Here is a 10,663-nt window from a genome sequence, read left to right as displayed (position 1 = left end):
CAGAGTCCCCTCACCATTGGGGGCGGGGTGGTCTCCCCAACTTCCCCTCCCTCCACGGGCATGTTCAGGGGGAGCCCCAGGCTGGCGATGACCTCATTAGGCTGGGCTGGATACCCCCTGGGGGGGTAGGGCAGGCACGTGTGTCCTCTGGCTTCCTCCGCCTCCTCATGGAGAGGGGAGCTGAGCGAACCCTGCTGAGATGCTAGCACATCCTTGCTAGCCCCACCCCTGGGCACATCCTGCCCCGTTCCTCTGCCAGCTCAGCTGTCCCATCTCCAGACTGAATGCATGGTTTCAGTGTCTGGTAACCCTGGGACAGGTGGGTGGGTAGGGGGTGGGATGCCAGGGCCGGAAAGGCAACACAGGGGAAATGGCTGGGCCCTTGCGTTGGCACTGTGGTGTGTGTCCCCCCCCCCGGCTCCTTGCACACACAGGGCCCTTGTTTTCTGGCCTTAGGGAGGCAGCAGCTCTTCCAGGGCTCAGGGTAGAATGACTGGACCATGTAGCTGTTGTTACAATGAGCTCATGGCTCTGCCTGACTTTCCCCAGGTCAGGGGCATGGGCTCTGTGTAGAGGCACACTGGGATACAAGAGAGGCTGCAGGAGAGCAAGGAAGACATGCAGCGCTCCAGGGACCCCAGGACTGGAATAGCATGTGCGTGCACACCCGTGCATGTGGGTGTGGGGCCCGACGATAGGTCAGGAGTGAGGGGGCGTGGGCAGAACTGGGGGAGATGGGGCCCAAGGCTGGACTAGCAGGTGGGGCTGCAGGTCAGGCGTGAGGGACACTGGCGCAGCGCTGCATGGGCAGAAGAGCAGCTCTGGTCAAGGCTGAGGGTAAGTAACACCTATTGGACAGCCAGTTAGTGGCGCCTGTGACACACACATTCAGGGTGTGCGGGTCCCTAGCAGCAGACAGAAGAATGCTTCACAAACCTGCTTGTCAGCCCCAACAGAACAGCCAAGGAGTGAACCACAAAGAGTGAGCCTCACCCGCAGGGCAGGGCTGAGGTATGTGTGTGTGTGTGGGGGGGGGGGGGGGGGGGGGAGATGAGGAAGGTGGGCTTCAGGGCGGATGAGAAGAAACTATTGGGCCTTCTCTCACAGGCGGCTAGGGCAGGGGAGCTATGTCACCAGGGGTTACTCACCCCAAGAGTGGTGAGATCTGGGGCACAGCCATCCCCTGGGCCATTCAATTCCTACATGGCTGAGACGTGCTTTGGACACAGCAAGATGCCTGCCATATAGAGTATGGGTTTGTCTACACTCCAATTTTTCACACCCCTGAGCAATGGAGCTGGGTCGACATTACTGTTGAGTGTAGCCCTGCGCCCCCCCCCCCCCCCCAGCTGGAGAAACTGGCATCTCTCCCCCAACCCCTGAGCAGCCCGGGGGCCAGAGGAGCTGGCTCTCCCCCCACGGCCAGAGGAGTGATCATCTGCCACCCCAGCCTGGGGCAGGAGGAGCTCACTCTCCCCACCCTGGCCCCAGAGGAGTTCTGTGCCCCTGCCACTGGGGAGGGCCCATGCCCCTGCTTGCCCCCCCTTGCCCACACGCCTGGTACTAAGCTAGACATTCCAGGATGTTTTTCTCCAGGACACAAACGATTGTGGTTCACCGCAGGCAGGGACAATGGCACTCCATGAACTTGAGGTGACAGAGGACCACAAACGCTGAGGCTAGGTCTGCAGTGCAACTGGAGGCGTGATTGCAGCCTGGGGAGACATGCCACAGCAAGCTTGAATTTAGCACGGCTAAACATAGCAAGCAGATGCAGCTGCACGGGCTGCACTAGTCAGCCCAGGCTCTTGGGATGGATTCACATTCCAAGCCCGCAGCCAGGCCGCTGTGTTTTCACTGTGATTGTTGGCTGTGCTGGCTCGCAGGAGTACGCTGCGCCAGCTGCAATCCCCTCAGCTGCAGTGCACTCATGGACCCCGAGACCATCACAGAGCAAACCCTGCCAGCTTGGTTCAGTGCCGGGGACGCAACTATCCAGGACATGGGCTACAGGCTATTGCTGGGCATCCGTGGGCTACGTTGGGGTGGCAGGTGTATGTTTATGCCAGGGATAGGTCCTGGTGTTCAGGGAACCATCACTGGCCCGAGGAAGGGGAGCTGGGAGAAGGTCTGTGGGGAAACTGCTTCCAGAAGAAGCAAAAGCTCGGGGATGCTCAGCCAGGACAGAACGCCGCAGTTCATCATTATAGCCACTAGGTAGCGCCCCAGCTCCTCCAATGCAGCTGTCCAGGCAGATTTGCAGAATGGACTCGAGTCTCACCTTAGCCCAGCACCCCTCCACCCCCACAGCACCCCCCAGGGCATCAGACCCCAGCCCCGCAGCCTGCCGGTGCCACCTGAGCCCCCCCAGCCTGCCGGTGCCGGCCCACAGCTTACAAGCAGGGCAGCCCTCTAACAGTGGAGCAATCTTCGTGCTCTCGGCCGTCCCTGCAGGGGCCCTGCGTCCGCGTGCTGCGGTTACGGTGGAGACTGCACGGGCCCCCTCAAAGCCCCTAGAGACCCCCTGCAATGAGAACACGGAGTGGGCACGGGGCCAGCAGGAGTGAGACGAGCCAGGGCACAGGGCAGGGCAGTCCCTGGAGCCGCTCCACCCCGCTCCCTTCAGGCCCAGCCCATGCTCGGCCCCTGGGGGTGGGGGCGCTGGGGCCCAGCCCTTCGGCCGAGGCCTGCGTGGCGCTGGTGCTCCCCTGCCCGTGGCAGTGTCAAAGTCAGCGGCAGACACACACAGAGGCATATTCACTCTTTATATAGAAAATGGCAACTGTACAGATACATTCACAGAGACAAATGGGCCCAGCCCGGCCCCTGGCTGTGCCCAGGGGCAGGCAGCCACGAAAGGCCTCGTGGAGCATGGCGTGGCAGCACCGTCCAGCCGTGGCCTTCTCACTCCGTGATCGCCAGCCCAGCCAGCAGGGCTGCTCCACGCTCCGCAGCGCCTGCTGCTGGGGAAGGCAGGGACTGCTGCAGGGAGCTCAGCCACAGCTGGGGGATGGCAGACCAAGGTCTTGGGCAGTGAGAGGAGCTGGGCTGAGTGAGTCACCTGGAGGGAGGGAAGGAGGGTTGGGTAATTAAGGCATTTGACCGGCACTCCAGCCACCTGGTCTCTATCTGGATTAGGGGGGTCATGATGCTTCCTGACCTCCCACAGGGCAGGGTAAAGCCAGAAATATCTGAGAGGCTCTGCAGCTACAGGGATGGGGAGGCACATGGATACAGGTTGCAGGGATGGAGGGCGAGAGAGTACAGTCTGCAGGGCATGGGGGTGAGTTCATTTCCCTTTGTGGGGAGAGAGAAGTTGGACAAGGGTGAACACTTCAGGGACCCCTTGAGAGGAGACGGGGATGGGGAGAGCACGTCACAAGCCACTCCAAGGCAGCAGGGACCTCAGGCACTCTTCACTTTCGAGCCAAGGATCCCAGACTTGGCAGGTGTGATATGTATTTAAGGCAGGATCCTGGCATCTCTGTGTGGGGAGGAAGTCACGCAGCATTGCGGGGGGAGATGATGGTACACAGGTCCTGGCGCCATCACACAAGCAGGGTGTGGGGCAAAGTGGCCCAGCCATGGCGACCCAAGCTATCCTCCGGGCAGGGTGGCAGTCGCTTCCCAGATCACAGGGCATCATGTCTGCTAAGGCAGTGAGAGTTCATAGCAGCGCACAGGAGACGTCTCCCCCCAGCACCATAGCCTGTAAGAGTCAGCAGGGGGACACGCCGCTGAGCCAAGCGTGGCCTCAGTGTCCATGCTGCTGCCCCATTTAGATCACCATCCGGAAGAGGAAGGAGAAGACGGCTCCCAGCGCCAGGCCCAGCGAGAGGAAAAAGGCCATGATAGCACCGGCTGTCTCAGCTTCGTGGGCAAGCACCTTCCTGGGGAGGGTGAAGGTGAGAAGAGCGTCAGTCTAGCAGCACTGTGCACCAGCCCCCACCCTCAGTGACTCCCGTCCTAAGCCCTCCTGTAGGAATCAGTGTCCCACGTCACTCCTCTATTCTCGTGGTCACTTTAGAAACCACTTCTACTGGCGGGAGGGCCTGGGCTTTCACTCCGCTGGGGACGTGCTTGGTTAGTGAGTTCATTGAATTGCCCAGCTGTCAGACATGAGAAAAGCAGGGGCAGAGGGCACAATGGAGGGCACTCGCCTGCGCCCTCTGCTGGCTGTGCTGGGACATGGCAGACGTCTGCAGTGAGGTGGGTGCCCAAGGGAGGAGCACGTTGGTTTCAGGCTGTGTGAGGAGTGAGGGGTAGGGAGGGGTGCCACATGTCACACGCTGATCCGGGGTACAGCTCTCGCTGGATGTGGAACCGGGGGTGGGGTTAGAAACCAGGCCGCCCAGGCCAGGATCAGGGAGAGGCACTTCGTAATCGTACACACTGGTGATGGGGAGAGGGACGGGGGGCAGGAGGGGCACTTGCTTCTGGAGGAGAAGGGGGCCAAGGGGGGTAGCCCCCACGAGGGGCAGGGAAGACGCTGACTGCTTTCTGGCAGGGCTCCTCCCCAGCAGTAATCCCACCCCCACGCCCGCTGGGACGAGCGCCCAGCTCTGAATTATGGGCTCGTAAAAAGTGCGCGGCTGCTAAGTGTCAGGCAAAGCGCCACCCTGCAGCTCCCGGCGCCAGTCCCCCTCTCCCCCCCGGCCTTGACACACTGCAGGCTGCCTGGCTGAGCCCCAGCAGGTCCCTGTGCTGGGGTCGAGGCCCGTCCTCGTCCGTGCGCTCTGCAGGGCCAGTCGCCCCCTTGGCCGCCTGGCTCCGGGGGCAGCTCTCCCCCCAGAGAACGGCCCGAGCCCCTGCCGCTTTCACTGCTCTCTCCGCTGTGCTGCGCTCTGGGACAGGGGCGCCCAGAACTGGACGCAACAGGCTCGGCTCAGCTCTGGGCCGGGGAGGAAGCGGATGACTCATGGCTGACGCACAGGACTGGGAGCCAGGACGCCTGGGCAGCCTGGGGTGAATCGCGCCCCCACCCCCGTTTCCCCATCTGTAACAGGGAGAGTGATCCTGACCCACTGCACTGGGGCAGCTGGGAAACCACCCATTATACAGGGTCCTTGGAGGCAGGGCCTGGACAAGGGGCTGTGCCCAGGCTTGGTCCCTGGGGCAGAATCAATCACACCATCAGCCAGTGCCCAGTGCAGGAGCACGGTGAGAGACTGCTTGGCTCCCTTCGCCGACCCCAGGTCACACTCACTTGGGCCCGAAGCACATGCAGAGGCTGGCCAGGTAGCCGTTGGAGATGGAGAAGAGGATGATGAAGCTGATGTACCAGGCGTCGTGGAGGAAGACGACGGGCATGTGGCTGCGGGGCTGCACATTGCACAGCATGAAGAGGGGGATGAAGACCAGGCGGGCAGCCACCATGATGGGCAGGAGCCGGCTGTCCTTCCCGGGCTGGGTGAGCAAGAAACACAGATCGTGAGTGGGCGTTGTGCCACAGGGTGCTGGGGAACCAGGCCGGCATGGGGCATCTCCCCATGGCACCAAGGTGCATCCGACAGACAAGAGGCGAGGGCAGAGGGGCATCCACAGGCAAGGGGAGGGAAGGAGGCTGCTGAGACAGCTTCCCATTGTCCCTACTCAAATCTAGGTCCCACCTTCTAACGCAGACAGGCCAGTGCTGTGCCTACCCACCCTGAGGGGGCGCTGCTGAGTGACACGGGCTCCCTGCCTCTGCACGCTGGAAAGGGAACCCTGCCCCGCAATGCCCTCTCCCCCATCCGATCCGAAAGTGGGTGGGGAGGACTGGATTCGCTGAGCGCCTGCACTGGAGCTGCTGGCTTAGGCCCCGGGGAGAACACTGGGACTCAGTCCTGGCTCCTGCAACCTCTTCAGGCCCGTTCCCTGGGCCCGGGCTGGGGCTTTTCCAGCCTGCTGACTCGTGCGGCAGCAGGCGCCAGAATGCTGAGCAAGAGTTCTGCCAAGCCAATAACGAACAGATGGAAAACAACACACTGATGGCAGCTGTGAGAGCCCTGCGCGCATGCACGCCCATGCCCTTTCCTGAGGACACAGCTGTCCTGGGGAAATGCCCCTATACCGCTAGCTGACTTTCCACAGCTCCTGGATCTCCCCTGGCCAAAGCTGTTTGACCCCGACCCGGCTAGCAGCGGTGGCAGTGGCCCGATGAGTTTCTAGGCCCTCTCCTTGCCCCGGCTACTGAGTCTGGGGGAAAACTTTGGTTCCGGTTCGGACCTGCCCTGCTCAGTCCCTTCCCTTTGGCAGGTTCAGATTTGCTTTGAGCACTGCGGGCAGAGTGGGAGCCACCGGCTATGCCTCTCTCAGCTGGTTGTGACACCGCGTCCCATGGACACAAGGCGCTGTGACACAGCCAGCCGCTTCTCTCCATTCCACCCGGGCCACTCCAGAGTGGTTGCACAGGGGTCACCCTGGACGGACACCAAGGTCGCTGAGCCAGGATTCCCTCCCGATGTCTGACGGGAGCCTTCGTTGTCCCCTCAGCTCAGGACCCTGCTGGGCACGTTGGGCTGGGCTGGCACCGGGGCAGTTGTGGGCACTAAAGAGTTTGCTGCGAGTTTGGGACGGGTCAATCGTCATGGCTGTGGGCATAGGCAAAACCAGTGTCTGCTGGCCGAGCGAGGGGCAAGCGGTCTCCCCCAGGGAACGCAGGGCCTCCGGCAGCTCAGCCGGCCCAAACCACACACATTTCCACACAGCTATTTTGGAACCATCTCCTGCCAGGTCCTCCTGCCAGCAGGGATGTGGCCTGACAAGGCAGCTCAGGGCCCCAGGAGAGGGCAGCCCAAAGATGTGACCCCACTGCCGGGGGAGAGTTTCAGAGAGGAAACTCCTGGCAGCAGGGGAGCCCAGCTCGGCCAGGCTGGCTGGCTCAGCACCGGACAGGCTCCCTGTTGTCTTCTGTTGTCAAGAGTTTATTCAAACAAACAGCCTGAACAAGAAAGGGGGGATCTTTGTATGGGCCGTGGAGGGGGCAGGAAGAGCCAGGGACTCACCAGCGCCCCCCTCCTCACAGCAGCATGCACAAGGGAGAGTCACTGCACGCCAAACTCTGGACCTACAACCTGACCCACGGGGTGGCCTGTACTCAAGCACCCACACTAAGCCACCTGGGACATGGGAGAGGAATAGTCCCCCAGCAGCCCTGTTAGCAGGACAGGGCCTAGGACACCACAATCCTGCAGATCTGTTTCCAAACACCTCCCCGCCCTGAACATAGTAACACTCTGACCCCTGGCTACAGTGTGGTGTTTAGCCCCCGCTTGGGGTTGCTCCCACATTCTCCGTTCCCTGCTGCTGGCTGTGCCTGGCGGACAGTGGGTGGCAATTCCAGGCAGAGGGAGTACAGGGCACAGACCAGCCAACACAGTCTGTGAGGCCCACATGGAGGAACCTCAGACCCCGCAGCAACCACCATACAACCCCTGAGCAGCAAAGCACCATATGGGGTAGACCTGAGGGGGAAAGAGGGAGAGGCAGAGAGGGGCAGCCATGGGCACGGCTGCAATGGAGGGGACCGTAGCCCATTTTGTGCCCTTTGTGAATCCAGCCCTGGACTCCCCGCCGGTGCTCTGATGCAAGCAGAAAAGCCCCCCTCTCTGTAGCTGCCCCTCCCCCCCCGCTGCTCCTCCGCTGCCCCGACAGCTGTGTGTGGCTGCAGCCTGGATTTGTTTACAAGGAGGCTGCAACTGGGGAGCTGGCTTCAAGTTCATCCAAACCACAGAGAGGAGAAAAAGGCAACATGGGAATGTTTAACTAGAAGTACACAGCTGGATCCCGCCCTCTCCCCCATTGGCCAGATGCTGCTATTTTTGAATCCCCTCTCTGACCCGCCCGCCCTCCCCAGCACCACCGCTCCCTTCCGTGGTCTCCAGGCTACCCATCTCTCTGACTTCCCTTGGGCTTACACTCTCCTTCCCTGCCCCATACCTCTCAGCTCCATCTTCTCCTACATGGTGAGCAGCTCCTCCCTTGACACTAGCTTCCAGACTCAAAGACATTCAGGCCAGAAGGGACCGTCGTGATCATCTAGTCTGACCTCCTGCACCGTCACAGGCGGTGGAACTTCACCCACCCACTGCTGGAATAGGCCCATATCCCATGTCTGCGTTACTGACATCCTCACATCTTCATTCAAAGATTTCAAGTTACAAAGAATCCACCATTCACCCTAGATCAAACCAATAAGTGACCCATGCCCCAGGCTGCAGAGGATGGTGAAAAACTCCCAGGTCTCAGCCAATCTGACCCAGGGGAAAATTCCTTCCCAACCCCAAATATGGCGATCAGCTAAACCCTGAGCTTGTGTACAAAACAACCAGCCAGACGCCTGGGAAAGAATTCTCTGCATTAACTCAGAGCCCTGCCACTCCCTCATATCTCCATGATAATCACCCCTTGCCATTCCCTAGCACTTACACACAATTGTACTTCAGCCTCAGCCCTAGCCCACTGGGGGGTAGGGGTCAGTAGCATGATCCCTATTGTACAGATGGAGAAACTGAGGCACAGAGTAGGGAAACAACTCACACAAGGGCATGCAGTGAGGTGGTAAGAGTCAGGTATAGAACCCAGGAGTCTGGACTCCCAGCACTCTGCTCTAAACCAACAGACTTCACTCAGCTTCCAGAGCCAAGAGCAGATTCAGTGCAGAGCCCTTCGTGCTAACTCACCAACACCCGCTCCCTTGTGTCCCGTGGCGGCAGCTGGCCTGTCAGGACACAGGATATGGCAGCCCCGATGGCAAGTGGCGATTCTAAGGGGTGTTGCGAAAGGAGGACTCTGATTGACTGCCTGTGCTCCTATTGGGTCATGGCCCAGATGCCTGGCCCTCACCCCCTCCGCTCTGCCCCACACTTACCCACAAGACAACAGCCGTGAGGCTCCGTCCCAGCCAGTCGAAGACATTAAACATCAGGAAACAGGAGACAGGGATGAAGTACAGCTCTGGAGAGAGGGGACGGGTCAGTCACAGACCCCAGGACACCACCCCTCCCCATCTGCTGCGTGAGGTGCCCCCCCACAGCACAAAGCACAGGGACACGGGGATCAAACCCTGCCCAACAACAACACTGCCCCTCCCAGGGGCACAGGGTCGCACCCTCCCTCTTCCTCCAACACGGCTCTCCCTGCAACCCAGCACCCAGGGCAGGGTCTACACCGCTGCCCATGGACCCTGCCCAAGCCTGGGAGGAAACCCTGGCACCCAGTCTGTCAGGGCCTATCCAGCTCTCAGTTCCCAACAGATGTCACTGGGGTCTCTCCCCTCTAACACCCTCCCTCAGCCCCACTTTCTTCCAGCTCCGCCCCGGGGTCTGCTCCCTTCCAGCTTCTCCCACCCTCACCCCCCCCCCGCCCCAGCGAGGAATGATGTGAAGCCTGGCGTCACTCACCCCACTTGGTGCTCCCTGCAATTGAGGACTTCACCTCGGCGGTGACGGCCGGGAAGAGCCCAATGGTGACAGTGAAGACGAAGCAGACGGACAGAGCCATGACCCAGATCTGGGGGTGAAAGCAGAGCCGGGACCCGTTACCCAAATGTGCAGGGACAGACCAGCTCTAGTGTCTCCCTTCGGAGTGAGAGAGCCGGCCCAGGGGTAGGAGGTATCACTGACTCACGTACCTTCTTAAAGATGCTGAGGACAGAGGACTTCTGGCCGGACACTTGGGGGTCTGTGTTGTTTGTGTACTTCTGATCCACCATGTTGGTTTCGTCTGCAGGGAGAGATGGGAAGGGTAAGGGGAGGCGCCGAGGTGGTGGGTGACCCCAGGTGCAGCCAGCATCTCCATGCCTGAGCCCAGTCCTGGGCCTGGCACTGCTCATGCTCCCTGCTCCCATGGAGATTCTGGAGAGGGCTACATAAAGAGGGGCTGTAGGCTTCCCTAGAGTCAGCAACCTCCCCAGGTCCATCTCCAGTCCCCAGCTCCCCCTCCAGCCCCTCTGCTCCCCATCCCTCCATACTCCCCTCTCGTCTGCTGCAGGCTAATCCTCCCTACCCCCCCCACCTCGCACTCCTCACCTTTCTTGATCAGGTCGATCTTGGTCTCCAGCTCGGCATGCCTCTCGTGGATCCGATACTCTGTCTTGTCCTTCATCGAGTAGTGACGGAAGAAGTCCTGCAGAGAGACCCCCCCAGAGCGCTCACTTCGGGGTAGGGGGAACCTTTCTGCCCCAAGAGATGGGGGCTGTCCGTGGCCAGGACTGGAGTGTCACCGGGGAAGCTGGCAGGCACAGGAATGAGGCTGGCTTCCCCTTGCAGAATGGCTCCTGTGGGTCGGAGCACAGGGGACCCTCCCCAGCCCCCTGCTGACTGGCTTTCCCCTGCCGGGGTAGGCCCCTGCCCCACACCTCCCCAAGAAGGGCGAGTCCCTACCAGGCGGGGCAGCACGATGTAGGAGCCGATGGCCAGCAGGATCGCCACGCAGGCTGTGATGAAGTAGCCGAAGGCACTGTCTTCCAGCAAGGAGCCGCCTGGGAGCATGGAGGGGAGGGAGGCGGCAGGTGAGGGAAGGAGGGAGGCGGTTGCTGGGGAAGGCAACAATAGGGGCGAGACACCCTGCCCCCCACCCATCACTCTGCCAGGACACCCCTCCCACCACAGGACATTCGCAGAAGCCTGTAGAAACACCCTGAGCTGCCCCCCCTGAAGTGATCACTGCCCCCCCCCCCAAG

General features: G+C 61.1%; 1 protein-coding gene across 8 annotated transcripts in view; it reads right to left on the bottom strand.

Moving 5' to 3' along the window:
• Positions 1-2,528: 2,528 nt before the first annotated feature.
• SLC29A1 (solute carrier family 29 member 1 (Augustine blood group)) overlaps positions 2,529-10,663 on the bottom strand; it is a 56,478-nt gene continuing 48,343 nt past the window's right edge. For 7 of the 8 annotated variants that reach the window (XM_067564737.1, XM_067564740.1, XM_067564738.1 and 4 more), the window contains exons 7-13: positions 10,365-10,462; positions 10,011-10,107; positions 9,614-9,705; positions 9,384-9,492; positions 8,852-8,937; positions 5,207-5,406; positions 2,529-3,890 (exon numbers count right to left, since the gene is read on the bottom strand). In XM_067564737.1, coding sequence (XP_067420838.1) covers positions 3,779-3,890; positions 5,207-5,406; positions 8,852-8,937; positions 9,384-9,492; positions 9,614-9,705; positions 10,011-10,107; positions 10,365-10,462 — 794 coding nt within the window. In that variant the 3' untranslated portion in view covers positions 2,529-3,778. Of the gene's footprint in view, positions 3,891-5,206; positions 5,407-6,823; positions 6,923-8,851; positions 8,938-9,383; positions 9,493-9,613; positions 9,706-10,010; positions 10,108-10,364; positions 10,463-10,663 lie in introns of those variants that run through there. The other variant, XM_067564741.1, reaches the window with a different exon arrangement.

Source organism: Emydura macquarii, unplaced genomic scaffold, assembly GCF_026122565.2.
Source record: "Emydura macquarii macquarii isolate MOO-44397 ecotype Brisbane River unplaced genomic scaffold, CSIRO-AGI_Emac_v2 contig_2676, whole genome shotgun sequence".
NCBI lineage: Eukaryota > Metazoa > Chordata > Testudines > Chelidae > Emydura > Emydura macquarii.
This window is presented reverse-complemented; position numbering and strand designations above follow the sequence as displayed.